Raw genomic sequence first — 15,150 nt, 5'->3', positions numbered from 1 at the left:
GTTAAAAGGAAATTAGATAGAGTATCCAAAAACAAACCCAATTAATATTAACAAAACATTAAAAAAATTAAATTAAAATTAACAATTAAATCAATCATTTATTTTATTTTGTTCAGGCCAGGCCGGCTTGCTGGAAAAGCCAACTTTTTAGGGGGCGTCGGAAGAACCGGAGGTCAGGGATTATGCAAAGCTCTGGGGGCAGTTCATTCCAGAGCGAAGGCACTCCCACAGAGAAGGCTCTCCCCCTGGGGGTCGCTAGCCGACACTGTCTGGCTGACGGCACCCTGAGGAGGCCAACTCTGTGGATCGCACTGGACGGTGGGAGGCTACCGGTGGCAGTAGGTGGTCTCGCAGGTACCCTGGAGCGCCGCTCCTGACAGAGATAGACCTGGGAAACCTCGGTATTGATCACCGCCCCCAGGTGGAGTAGATTGGTGGACAGCTTCAGGTGGCTCTTTTGCAGGTTCACAGAAAGGCTGTTGCTGAAGGAACTGTATTGTGGTGTTAAGATCTCGACTTGCCGGGGGGGGGGGGGGACACAATGATTGGATCAAGATGTCATTGAGGTAACACTGTATCCTGACCACAATGACTTGAGGTAAGATGCGACGGCTGCCAACAGCTTCGTGAAGGTCCTGGGGGCCGATGACAGGCCGAATGGCAGGGTCCTGTACTGGTAGTAGTGCCCTGAGAAGTGAAATCTTAGGAATCTTCTGTGAGACAGATGGATGGGTACCTGAAAGTAAGCCTCCTTCATGTCCACGGATGTCAACAAATCTCCTTGACAGATGCAGCCAGGATGGATTGTAGGGACTGCATTTTGAAGCCAAATGGATGTTGAGCTTTTTAAAATCTAGAATGGCACTCCACCCCCTCCCCACCCTGATATTTTCAGGACCAGGAAGAGGGTTGAATAAAATCCTAGTCCCTCCTGTTCAGATGGAACTGGCTTGATAGCGAGAATGTCGAACAGTTGTTGGATCTCGGTGTCCATGAGGCCCTTCTTGACCTGGCATCTGGGGCTGGGACGTGTGATGAAATGTCTTGGGGGGCTGGTAAGAAATTCTAGAGTAAGGCTGAGCCTTACCGTCTGCAACACCCAGACACCCGTGGTGGTCGCTTCCCATTGGCGTGTGAAGTATTCCAAGCAACTGCCAATGGATAAGGCTGTCTGAGAGTCACTTGTACCTACAAAAGGGCTGGTTACCGGACCCTCGAAATGGCTGCCTGGTCTGAAGTTGCTGCTGTTGTTTTCTACCTCTGTCCCGGAACCTGATCTGTCCTGAGTTCGGTTGCGCCTTTGGGGTAGGATTGATGATACTGGGTGCATTGAAGCCCGGATCTACCACCTGAAAGGACTGTCACCGAAAATAGGGGTAGACCCTACGGTCGGCTCATTTGTGGAAGAACCTTACGCTTGTTCCTAGTCTCCACTAGGATGGGGTCTAGTGCTCTCCAAATAGAGCATCACCCTTGAAGGGCGCAGAGGCCAGGCTCCATTTTGGCATGTCCGCCTGCCAGTGGCAAAGCCAAAGGAGGCATCGGGACGTCACATTAGATACCATGGCCCTAGATGCAAACTTGGCTGCATTAAGAGTTGCGTCACAGGAGAATTCCACGGCTGCTTCCAAGTTGTTTATGTTCTGGTGCAGCCGCAGATCCTCAGGTGATAGTCTGGCCTGCAATTGTCTAAGCCAAACAAGGAAAGTGCTATTAAAAAAGGACACAGCTGTAGCCGCTCGAAGCACCCAGGCGGCCACCTGATGTGTCTTGCAGAGTGTCATCTCTGCCTTGCGATCTTCTGCATTTAGTCCCTCTGATACATCAGGTGGTACAATGGCAAGTGAAGCCAGGGAGGCTATTGGAGGAACTACAGTCAAGATCTGCAGGAGTCCCTCCAGGTCCGGACCGGAGCTATAAAGTTTTCAGTCATTATTGCTAAGGGGAGGGATGGAACCAGGCTGAGTCCTCTATCTCTGGATGATGTCCAGGAACAGCTTTGGAAATGGTATAACTTCCTGTTCAGGGACTTGTTCTGAAAAGAGGAGTTCTGTCAGATCCAAACCCAACGAAGCCTTAGCTGGAGTTTCAGTACCTCCCATATATCACCATGGTTTTGACCTTGTATAAAAGAGACTTAAACAATGCAGACTGGAAGAGTCCAGAGAAGGCAGGTCTGTCAAGCAGCAGCCCTTCCTCCTCCGACAAATCCTGTTCACCTAGATCGTCTTGCCAGCAAGTGAATCCTCACTGTGGAGGGAAGGAAGTGGCAAAGGAAGATCCTGTATAGGCGCTGAAAAGGCCTTGGCCATGGCCAGAGGCATAGAAGATTGACCCCTTTGCTGTAATTTCGATTCAACCCCCTAGGAGATAGCTGCAGAAATTAATGCATGAATTTCCAGAGGGAGACTCAGAGGTTGGCCTTCCTCAGGGTGGAGCCCTGCCACTATTGGAGTGAAGATAGCCTCTGGCATCGAATGCCTGGTCATTGGGCAGGATGCTAAGCCTCCCACTGATAAGCAAGACGGGGGAATGGGCCCATTCCAACATCCTCTGCTGAAAGGTCCTGCAGAAGGATAATGTCAGGGGATCAGGTTTGGGTCGCCTCTAGAGTGGGAGGAAAGCCAAGCTGTGAATGAGGGGAGAGAGTCTCCAATGCCGATGGTGGTAGGGATCTGTTGGCCTCTGCCCTCCTGGTAGCCTTGAAAAATTGCTTCTCCAATACCCTCTGTCTCCACTTAGCATCTTTGTCAGTGGCTTCAGATGTGGACTGAACCATGGAGCCGTTGGCCCTAGATCTACTAGAAGTGCCCCTCATGGTGGGTCTACTCACTTGGGCACTAGATGCCTCTAAGGGTGGTTGTGGCCTGGGGAAGGTGTCTGCCTCAGTGCTTCTGCCAGAGATAGATGATCTGCCATGGTGGAGCCTGCTTGGCTATTTGGGTAAGAAACCCCTCAAAGTAGGTTTGAGAACAAAGGGTAAAGAAACAGGCCTCTGAAGTGCAGAAGGTCCATGCATTCATTGTGATGGCACCCCTAAGCAAGGAGCAAATGGGCAGGCGCTGCCAGGTGGACGGCAAGAAGTCCAACAAAACCCCTCCAAGGGCCGAGGCCACAGCAAATATTCCAGCCTGAAACACGATCAAATGACCAGAGAGCTGCAAACCTCCCCCCCCCCGCCGTCGATGAAGCCCTGGCTTTCCGACCTCATTGCAGCTAAGCAAGCTCTGAAATGGCACAAGAGTAGCGTACCAGCTCTCCTGGCGCTAAAAAATAACCGTTGTGACTTTCAAATTATCCAAAATGGTACACAAACAGTGAACTGGCACTACTTGCACCAAAAAAGGAAAGTGTGAGTTTCAAATGATTAAAATGGCGCGAGAGCGGTGTACCAGCTCTTCTAGCGCCCAAAATTAACCACTGCGATTTTGAAATGCCTAAAATGATGCAAGAGTAGTATACTGGCTCTCTAAGCGCTAAAAAGAAAAATCGCGGCTATGGGAGGCTAGTCCAAGTGATCGGGCAATATCTCCAGCTGCTGAGTTACTTAACCATAAAGAAAAAAATATAAAAATCCTTTTTTAAACTATCTGGTGTTAGCGGTTCTAGCTGGCGGGCTAGGGGAAACCAGTACACACACCTGCAGCTAAGGAAAGAATTTGAAAGTCTGAAGCCAAAGGTGCTGAACTGGGAACAAATTAGTATAAAACAATAAAATAATTAAAATTGGAGAACTGTTTAGACTGAGCTGGAGAAAAATTATTTGCGTCTCTCTAGGCTGGACTGGGTTAAAAAAAACCTGAGCTCTGTCGAGCAAAGGAGGCATAGTCAAGACTTTTTTCTAACTCAGTTTCTGGGCAAACGGACAAAGTTAACCCATGTGTCAGCCTCTGCTTTGCTGCTGCTTCGGCTGTCATTGAAACGGGGAGGGGGGGGCATGGTATCTGGGAGGGGAATCATTATGTGCTGGAGGAAGTTTCTAGTCGCTGATCTGACCACCTTACTGCGCATGTGGGAGTTTCCCGCCAAGACTAACTGTCCGGCATTCCATCCTGATGAGACTTTTTGAAGTTATCTCCCACCTGACAGTTGTGTGCATTATAATTGGACTATGTTCAGGGGTGCCAAGGGGAGGGGATTGAATTGTACTTGATATTATCCGCTTTCGCACCTAATTAACCAGACTCAGCTTTGCTTTGCAACTGTTCATTTATAATTAGTAAAAGTACATTTGATTTCAATTCAAATGGAGTCCAGTGGTTTTCTTTCCTGATTATTAAATGAAGTCAATGCTGACATTAAGCTGACTCTGTTCGCGCACCCAACCCGGAGCTAAAAACTACCGAGGGGGGTGCCCTCACAAGAAGAAATGTCTTTGCATGTAAGTGACCAGGAGGAAGAGGAGGGGGCAGTGGCGGGACCATCTTTAACTGAAAGGCTGGCCGAACTAAGAGTGGAAGAACCTGCCGTTCGTCCCAGATGGACTTGGGGTGTGGGACAAAAAGAGGAGCCTGAGGAATTGGATGCTGGGGTTACGAGAAGGAGGCCAAAGAAAAAATCAGCTGATTGGGGTGACACTGGAGAAGAAGAGTACAAGCTTTCCCACACCATGCGACTTCTCGAAGAAGCATGGACTGAACGCAGAAATCATGAGAGAGCAGTGGAAAGGGAGCCGACAGAGGAATTTGAACAAAGGTACTCAATGCATACTTTAAGGGAGAGTGAAGGGGCCGAGGGGGGTTGTGCGCAAGAAAACCCAGAACCAGCCGCGCCCCCTCCAGCTAGAGCCGTTCAAAGAGCAGGGGGGGGGGAGGCGACGCCGAATGGCAAAAGTCCCTCCCTTAACTGTAAAATATGATGGAGATCCCAAAAGCCTTGGGTTGTTTATAATTCAGGTCTGGAATTATATGGAAATCTATGGACCTGTTTTAGACACAGATGAAATGAAAGTGAGGATGGTGTTGATGGCCTTAGAGAAGGCGGCAGCCAAATGGATGGTCGGCCTACACAAATGCAATTCCCCTCTGCTGAGGAATTTTAATGAATTCATAGCAGCCTTGAGAAGGAGGTTCGATGACCCTTTGACCGAATGACGCGGGCGTCTGAAATTTATGGCTCTGAAGCAGGGAAACAAAACTGTGCCAGATTATGTCCAGGAATTTCAGGAGTGGTCAGTTTATATAAGGGGGTGATCGGAAGAGGCTTTGCTGGATCAGTTTGCTGAGGGATTGAATGAAAAAAATATACCAACAGTGCGTAAACAGATGCCTTCCCCGTCGTTTAACCGTTTGGTATGAGCACGCTGCTGACGTGGAGTTGGATTTAGCCAGGCTTCAATGCATGAAAGAGGGAGATGTGGAGAAATCCCCCCCAGCAATCCCAAAAAAAACCTCCCGCCCCAGGAGTGAGGGCAGAGGAGGTTTCGCAGGCAAAGCCAACCCTTTCACTTGTTTCCACTGTGGGAAGGAAGGCCATCGCGCTGCGAATTGCCGTGTAAAATTGGCTCAGCCCGCCCAACCCCCCCCCCCCCGGAGAGAGGGAAAAGCAGTGAAAACTCCAGGCAAAAGAAGGAAGGCTGCATTCGCTGCTGACAATGTTCCCCAGCACTTACAGCTGGAGGAGGAGGGAGGTGTGAGCCCCAGCTCATCTGACGAATCGGATGAGGAGGAGTCTCATCGCTGGGTAAGTTCCAGAACGGGCCCCATGCTTATCCCAATTGAGATGAGAGTGCCATCTTCTGGCACAACTGAGAAACTTTTAGCTCTCCTTGATTCAGGCTGCATGATAAGCCCTGAAATGGTGGAGAAACTAGGCTTAAAATTGAGGACTTTGAAAACCCCTATTGTTTTTTGTCAAATTGATGGTTCTATTGCAGGAGGCGGGTCTGCTCATTTTTCTACTGAACCCATAGAGATGACAATGGGGACCCATCGGGAATTAATAACTTTTATTGTGGCACCTGGGATGGACCGCCCCCTTATTTTGGGACTCCCCTGGCTTCGTAGATGGAACCCCTGCATTAACTGGAGAAAGGGTTGGTTACGAATTTGCACAAACATACCCCTGAACGGAAGGTTGAGACGCCAGATTCTGCCTCTACTAGCCCCACATTGGCAGCTAGGGGGCAGGAGAGAATCGAAGGGGAGGAAAGAATTCCAAAGGAGTATTGGGATCTCAGGGGGGGGTTTAGTGAAAAATCTTCTGATAAATTACCACCCCACCCCCCCACAGACCCACAGATTGCACCATTGATATTTTACCTGGGGTGAAGCTTCCAAAGCCCCAGATATATTCAATGTCCCCTAGGGAAATGGAGGAAATGAGGAAATTCATCAATAAGAACTTGGAGAGGGGGTTCATTAAACCGGCGAGACCCAAGGTAGCAGCTCCTGTACTATTCAGAGAGAAGAAAGATGGCTCCCTGAGATTATGTGTTAATTTCAAAAACCTGAATGCGATATCATCTCAGAACCTCTATCCATTGCCACTGATGAAGGACATGTTGGCCCAACTGGGGAAGGGCCGCATTTTCACAAAGTTGGACTTAAGGGAGGCATATTATAGAGTCAGAATTAAAGAGGGAGACGAATGGAAAACTGCTTTCAACTGTCCCCTTGGCTGTTTCCAATTTCGTGTGATGCCATTTGGCCTACAGGGGGAGCCAGCGGTCTTCATGCAACTAATTAATGAGGTTTTACATGACCATCTTTACAAGGGCGTTATCGTATATTTAGATGATATCCTTATTTACACGGAAATACGTGAAGAACACGTGAAGCTGGTTCATACTGTGCTGAAGAAACTTCGGGCAGCTGAACTTTACGCCAAATTGTCCAAGTGTGAATTCCATCAGCAGAAGGTTGACTACCTGGGCTATTGCATCTCCCACGAGGGTATTGAAATGGACCCCGCTACGGTAAAAGCGGTCACCGAGTGGGAGGTCCCTCGTACACGCAGGCAATTGCAAAAATGTTGGGGTTTTGCTAATTTCTATCGCCAGTTCATCCCCTCTTTTGCTAAGATTGCTCTTCCCATAACTAACCTTCTGAAGTCTAAAGGTGGGGCGAAACCCAAGCCTAGCAAGCCGCTGGATTGGTCCATGGAATGCCAAGCTGCCTTTGAGAAGTTAAAGTGACTTTTTGCGGAAGAACCAGTCCTCAAACACCCAGACATGGACGCACCTTTTGTGGTTCAAGCTGACGCCAGTGACGTGGCTGTGGCGGCTGTGCTGCTTCAAGCTAATAGTCAAGGTAATTTACAACCCTGCGCATACACCTCTCGCAAACTAACTGACACGGAAAGACGTTGGGCCATTTGGGAGAAAGAAGCATTTGCTGTTCGCTGGGCTTTGGCCACATGGCGCCATTTTCTAGAAGGCACCAAGCACCCTTTCGAAGTGTGGACTGACCATAAGAATTTGGAAGCTTTGAGAACGCCCAGAAAACTTTCTCCTAAACAGATGCGCTGGGCTCAGCATTTCAATAGATTTAATTTTACCTTGAAATACATTCCAGGGGGAAAGAATTTTATGGCTGATGCTTTATCCAGATTTCCTCAATACAACTGCTCTAAGCTCAGTGTGGTCCAGCCTGTCATTCCCACGACGAGCCTCGCTGCTCCTGTTGTTACTAGGAGTCAAGCGCGTTCTAAGGTAGAGATGTCTCAGGACTTTCTTTCCAACCTGAAAAAAGCCCTCGCTGATGATGATTGGTTCCGGCAGCACATGAATGAATGCACTATGAGAGATGAATTGCCTTGGATTGGGACGAAACTATACGTTCCTGCGTCTCTTAGACTCATGATTCCCAAATGGCGGGGCACTTTGTTTCGTCAAGACGCTCCACCTCGTCAAGCGACAGTTTTGGTGGCCCTCTTTGAAAAAGGACATTGAAAAATATGTTGCCAGTTGTCCCATTTGTGCTGCTGCTAAACAGCCGCCGGGAAAGCTGCAGGGGTTGCTCCAGGCAGTAGCTCGCCCAATGGCCCCTTGGAAGGAGATCTCTATGGATTTCATTGTCGAACTTCCTGAGAGTCAGGGACACACTGTTATCTGGGTTGTTACTGACTTGTTCTCCAAGCAGGTTCATTTCATCCCTTGCTCCAAGATTCCTTCTGCTAAGTCTCTTGCTAAGATGTTCATCTCCCATATTTACTGCTTACATGGAGTGCCCGACCGCATCATATTGGACAGAGGTGTGCAGTTCACCTCCGTTTTCTGGAAGGAGTTTCTGAAGTGGATTGGCTCCGCCCAGGGATTAAGCTCCGCCCACCAGACCTGAGTCCCTTCGGGGAATAGGGCGGCCTACAAATTGAATAAACTCCAAACTCCAACTCCACCACCCTCAGACTAATGGGGCTTGTGAGAGGACTAATTCTGTACTAGAACAATATTTACGTTGTTTCATCAACTACCAGCAAGATGATTGGGTGGATTTGTTTTCGCATGCGGAGGTGGCTTACAACAATTCCGTGCATAGCAGCACTGGTTTCACCACTTTCCATGTGGTGTTTGGCCAGGACTTTGTGCCCATTCCTGAGGTTCCCCATGAACAGCCCCAAGTATTGTTGCTGTCCGAGTGGAGTGACCGCCTTCGGCGCATTTGGCCTTTGGCTCTGCGGACTCTAGATGCTGTGCACCGCGCTCCTAAGAAACAGGCTGACAAGAAACGGACTAAACCTTATGAGTACAAGGTTGGTGATCAGGTGTATTTGTCCACTAGATTTCTTCAAACGCCCCAGCAATCGAAAAAATTGGGGCCCAAGTATGTTGGCCCATTTCCCGTTGTCAAAATCATCAACCCTGTTTCTGTCCGGCTTCAGCTACCTAAGCACCTAAACCAGGTTTACCCTGTTTTCCATGTTAACCTCCTGAAGCCTGTCTGCGCTTCGTCGTTGAGGTCGCCTCTCCCTCCTCCGCCCGCTCTGCTTTTGGTTGAGGGTGAGCAACATTTCGAAGTCCGTGAGATTTTAGACTCTCGTAAGCGCCGGAACCGTGTCCAGTACCTGGAGGCTTGGAAGCATTTCCCACCTTCTCACACTGAATGGGTTGATGGGTCCCATGTTCGAGTGCCTCGTCTGCTCCGCAAGTTCTACTCTGCTTATCCTGACAAGCCCTGATTTTGGACATTTTCCTAATTTTCCTTTTTCTTCTTCCCTTCCCCTTTCCCTTTTTTTCGTGTCTTGTTGTCTGTCTGTTTGTTTGTGTTCTTTTCATTTCTGCAGGTCTGATCACCCTTTTCTGGAGGAGGGCCAGATGTCAGCCTCTGCTTTGCTGCTGCTTCGGCTGTCATTGAAACGGGGAGGGGGGGCATGGTATCTGGGAGGGGAATCATTATGTGCTGGAGGAAGTTTCTAGTCGCTGATCTGACCACCTTAATGCGCATGTGGAAGAGGGGAGTTTCCTGCCAAGGCTAACTGTCCGGCATTCCATCCTGATGAGACTTTTTGAAGTTATCTCCCACCTGACAGTTGTGTGCATTATAATTGGACTATGTTCAGGGGTGCCAAGGAGAGGGGATTGAATTGTACTTGATATTATCTGCTTTCGCACCTAATTAACCAGACTCAGCTTTGCTTTGCAACTGTTCATTTATAATTAGTAAAAGTACACTTGATTTCAATTCAAATGGAATCCAGTGGTTTTCTTTCCTGATTACCAAATGAAGTCAATACTGATACCATGCTTGGATTCTCCAAACAGCGCACAGGAGAATAACTAAAACCCTACTGAAATTGTTTACTAGAAGGTGAATTTGAAAGACTTGAGGAAACTTGGTGGGCTGATTTGGATTTGGATTACTAATGCTACTTGATAGAATATATTATGAGGTAAAAGAAGAAAGGTGATAGAAGCGAAAAAAAGAAGGGGAAAAAAAGACAAATAAGACTTTTAAATTTGGATAATTGGGAAGATGTAAATTGGAAAATTTTAAAGACTGTAAATTATCAATTTATAGCTTTTAAGGAATAGAATTTTAGGGGACTTAAAGGAATAATTCTATGATTGACTAAATTTTATTAATAATTGACTTCTTTTCAGTTTTTAGATATTAGGATACTGTAATATTACAGGTATTGAGTAATTTGTAATATATTAAACTGGCACAAAATGACCGAACAGGAGACAATAATGTTCTCTGAAGAAATGTTAGTGATGCTTAAAAGTATTTATGAAAATGTGACAAAGAATCATAAGGCGATGATGGGATAGTTCAAAGATAAAAGATGTGATTGTAAAAGATCCTCAACAAACAGTGGGAAAAGATGAACATAATATTCAGAAAACAGATGAGAAATTTGAAGGAGTGGTGGAGGAAACAAATAAAAACAAGTTACAAGAAGATAAAAACAATGAAGAGATAGTAATGTACTAAGAATCAAATACCGTAGATAATTCCTTAAGTTTACAATAGAACAGAGGGGAAAAAAGGAAGATTTTCCAAAAATAATGAAAGGGTTATGGATAGGTGTTCTGACCCCACTCGTTCCACACCCAAGCACACTCCGAGCCAAAGATAAGTTACGGCATTTAATTAACAGACAGGTCCTTGGCAGCAAACCGGCACAGAGAAGCTTGGGCAGCAATAAACACAGATAAGGCTTGGCAGCAATCCAGCCTGCCAAACTCACAGTAATGTCCTCCGACATTCAATCCTGCGTTGACTTCTGCAAAGAAGGGTGTGTGCACAAGGAGTCTTTTTATAGTCTGGAGAGGAGCCCAATGACCACCAGCTCAGAGCAATTACCTCCTGTAACTGCACAACTGTTCCTGACGCCTAGTACGATGCCAGGCATCCAGGAATAACTCACTACTGGCATCCGGCTCACTCTCCCTTGTCTCCTCCCCACTGGTCCAAGGCTCAGGCGCCTCCTGGTGGCCAACCAGCCTCTCTGCGCCCTGCTTGGAGTTGGAACCCTATCCAGGGTCCTCCACATCCTCCAAAGCTGACTCATAGGGACCCTCGCTGGCGGAGTCTGGTGGCAGCTCCAACAGCTCCTGCTGGGCTACAACAGATAGGTATCCAAATGCAGAAGGAGACAAGGGGTAAGGCAGAGGGAACTTACAAACTTAGAACTTAGAAAGAAATATAGGATCCCGAGAGAGAAATATTAAAAAGTCATCAAAAAAGTCAATAAATAAAATTCTAAACAGGCTAGGAGATGATGGATAGAGATAAAATAGCTTGTTAATATGGTGACTGTATTAAAAATTAATAGAAAAAGTAGAAAGTATAATTTTGGAAAATAGTAGCTCACATATGGATAGATAATATAATTTATTATAACCACAAATATACTAAGGCTAGGAGGCGGAAGACTATGATTAGGTATATTTAAATGTATTATTATTATACAATTGTATCACAGCGGCCAGTTGTTTCGCCGGATTTGGCATTGGTTACTAGTCGGGCCCCACCCAGGGGCCTAGGACGTCGTAACGTATTTTCGTAATATGCGTGCAGATCCAAGCAGTGCGGCTTTTTGCATTTGACTGATGGTGATTTTGTCAATTTTTAACTGTTTTAAATGTAATTCCAGTGCTTTTGGAATAGCACCCAGTGTGCCAATTACCACTGGAATTACCGCTGCTGGTTTGTGCCATAGTCGTTGAATTTCGATTTTTAAGTCCTGGTATCTTGCGATTTTTTCATGTTCCTTCTCGGCGACCCTGCTATCACCTGGTATTGCGATGTCTATGATTGTGACCTTATTTTTCTCAACCAGTGTGATGTCTGGTGTATTATGCGCCAGTATTTTGTCGGTTTGTATACGGAAATCCCACAAGATCTTGGCCATCTGATTTTCTGTGACTTTTTCAGGCTGATGTTCCCACCAGTTTGTTGCTGTTTTAATATTATAATTTTTGCACAAATTCCAATGGATCATTTGTGCTACTGAATTGTGCCGCAATTTATAATCAGTCTGCGCGATTTTTTTACAGCAGCTGAGTATGTGATCAACAGTTTCGTCAGCTTCTTTGCAAAGTCTGCATTTGGCATCATCAGAGGATTTTTCGATTTTGGCCTTAATGGCATTTGTGCGGATAGCTTGTTCTTGCGCAGCCAGGATTAGTGACTCTGTTTCTTTCTTTAATGTACCTGTTTTTAACCATAACCAAGTTTGTTCACTGTCCACTTTATCTTTTATTTTTTCCAGAAATTGACCATGCAGTGCTTTGTTCTGCCAACTCTCCATTCTTGATTTTATCACATCTTTTCTGTATTCTTGTTTTGTCTGTTGGGCCTTCAGTAGATTTTTGTTCTTTACTTCGATTAATAGATGTTCTTGACTTTCTTTTAAATAATCAGCCAGTGCATGTTTTTCTTCTTCAACTGTTTGCTTCACTTGTAATAATCCTCTGCCACCTGATTTTCGGGGCAGATATAGTCTATCAGTATCACCATGTGGATGTAAACTGTAGTGCATTGTCATTAGTTTCCTGGTTTTTCGGTCCAAATATTATTATTATTATTATTATTATTATTATTATTATTATTATTATTATTATTATTATTAACAGTGTATAAAAATATGTTGACATTTATAGCTTTCAAGGACTATAAATTCAGGGGACTTAGAGATATAATCCTGGAACTGATCAAACTTTATCAATAATTGGTTTTATTGGTGTTTATAGAAAATTGAGATATTGGAATTATGGTAGAACATTGAGTAATATCTAAAATATTGCATATTAATGATTCAACAGGGTCAACAAATACATTGTATGAAGAAGTATTATTGATGTTTAAATATATTTATGCAGAATATGACATATAAATCATAGGGAGAGAATTATATTGTTTAAAGGCAAATATGTGAAGGTAAAAGAACTCCAACAAATGGGGGAGGGGGAAGCACAAATTGGGAAAATAATATTATATATATATAATATATATATAATATATATATATATATACACACATACACATACACATACACACATACACATACACACATACATACATATATAAAGTTGTAGTAATTGTGCTCCCTGAGGTGAGACTACATTCCACCCTTCTAACCTCCTAGAAAGGCATTAAGACATACCTTTTAACCAAGAATATGCAATCATTGGGGTAACAGATGACTTGTTGGTACTCCCTCCACTTTTTTAACTTGTCCTTGTATGAATTGTATTGTTTTTAATCTATAAACCATTCAGAATCATTTCAATAGTGAGATGGGCTATGTATTAGAGACAGACAGACAGACAGACAGACCGACCGACTAGTCTATTATTTAGACTTTTACAGATAAATTTGAATTGTATTCGTAAGTTTGTATTTTTTATTTTGAGGAATAACTTTTAAGAAAATTATTTTAAATATTATGAGGAAAAGCCTTATATTAAGTTCAATGTATTATGCCAAACTATGATCATGACCAAGCCATTTCATTTGTAAAATATGTTAAACAAAATTTTTCCCATTCCTTTTGGTATCAATAATAATTATTTTCTCTGGCAAATAATTTTTCAATATTCACTGCATTGTGCTTCCAAGTTACTACAGGCTAACTGACACAATGAGCTATAGATCTTTACAACACTTTTTAATACACTGGCAATTTTTATGAAAAAAGCTTTACTTTTAATTTCCAGCCCATAGAAAAACAACTGAATTCTGCAAGTTGTAATATGATTAGAAGTGAATCTTAAATGATTCTTATTTACTTACCAATTCCATAAAGCATTAACTGAAAGATTCCAGAATGAAGGTCTACAAATATGTGTAAGCATTCAGATCGCCCGCAAGGCTCCAGAATAGAAATAACAAGTGTGGGGAGAGCCGTTTCTATAAAAGCTAAAGAATTGAGAATTCATGAGATGAGATGGAGTTTTAATTACAGAAATTTCAAGATTAAATGCAACTTTGGACCTCTGCAGGCTTCAATCATAAGAAAAGAAATCAAAATAAATCCTTTTTCAATAAAACTATTTTAATACAATTAGTTTAATGAGCATCAATACAATTGTATTTTCAAGGAATCTCATTTTGCTACCAACATTTCTTTCACTATTTCTACATATGAAAATTGAATGGAAAATAATGCCTCCATCCATAACTTTAGTCTAAACGGGGGTATTTTAATAAACAAATGGGAAAACAATCCTTAAAATGTTGCCGGTATTTACTTCTCCATATAATTGTAACCATTTGCTATATACTTCTGGCAAAGATTGGCAAGCTTCTTAAAGCTCATTTTCTCTATTCAATCAGGTCCTGAAAGTCCTCTTCACTTTGTCATCTGAGTTAGATATAGCTGCAAAGCTATACTTTCATGTTCAGAAAAAGTAGTAATTGCATGATACCAAGTAAGAACTGCATGGAAGATGGAGTAAAATGATGAGATTCAACTTTGCAATTGACTCTTGGTTGGCTTGATAACTGTAAGGCGTATTTTATTGCAGCATAATTTTCCTTCTTTGCTTCTGAAACCTGCTGAATCATTGTTTCAAAATTTTGAATATTACAATGTACCACTGAGTTGATAGTGATGTTAGATTCAAAGAAATGGCTAACACAATCTCCATCCACAAAAGTGCAACCATGAGTTTTCTTACCAAAGCCAGGAAACTGAATTCTCCCCCCACCCCACCCCCATAGGCAAAGTCTTGCAATGATATTCCAGGGGCTAACAGTTCATTATTGCATCATAATGATGACCCCATGTTTCACTGGCCACCCCAATGCTATGAAAAAAAAAATCCTCACCTTCATTTGCCAGCAGTGCTGGCAAATATCAACTCTTTAAATTTTCATTTTTGAAATTAACATGTGAGGACCCCACCTTACATAAACATTCTTATGAAATGCCAAACTTGACAACAATTTCCCTTTAAGATCACCAACTGTGGTTAATCATTTCCCCAATTGTTCTCACATGAAAATTGTTACTGTGTTACAGGTCATCCACTTTAGTCTTGATCACATAAACCAGCTCTTACTGGATCAGCATCTTTACATTTTGGCCCAGCAATGCACAATATACATTTCAATATAAACATCACCAAAAGCAACATGAATTCCACAGTGAATTTCAACTGCAGCAACTCCTTTGGCAATTAGAAATTCAATCTGGTGTGCTGCTTAAAGTATTTTCATGAAACAAGTTTTCATTGCAGGCTACCATTTCATAATCAGTAAC

The 15,150-nt window shown here is 43.8% G+C and overlaps 1 protein-coding gene across 2 annotated transcripts in view; it reads right to left on the bottom strand.

The window, feature by feature from the left end:
- MED14 (mediator complex subunit 14) overlaps window positions 1-15,150 on the bottom strand; it is a 160,653-nt gene that overhangs the window by 104,117 nt on the left and 41,386 nt on the right. For both annotated transcript variants that reach the window (XM_032219528.1, XM_032219529.1), the window contains exon 11: window positions 13,680-13,805. In XM_032219528.1, coding sequence (XP_032075419.1) covers window positions 13,680-13,805 — 126 coding nt within the window. The remainder of the gene's footprint in view (window positions 1-13,679; window positions 13,806-15,150) is intronic.

The sequence above is a fragment of the Thamnophis elegans genome, chromosome 6 (genome assembly GCF_009769535.1).
Source record: "Thamnophis elegans isolate rThaEle1 chromosome 6, rThaEle1.pri, whole genome shotgun sequence".
NCBI classification, from domain to species: Eukaryota; Metazoa; Chordata; class Lepidosauria; order Squamata; family Colubridae; genus Thamnophis; species Thamnophis elegans.
This window is presented reverse-complemented; position numbering and strand designations above follow the sequence as displayed.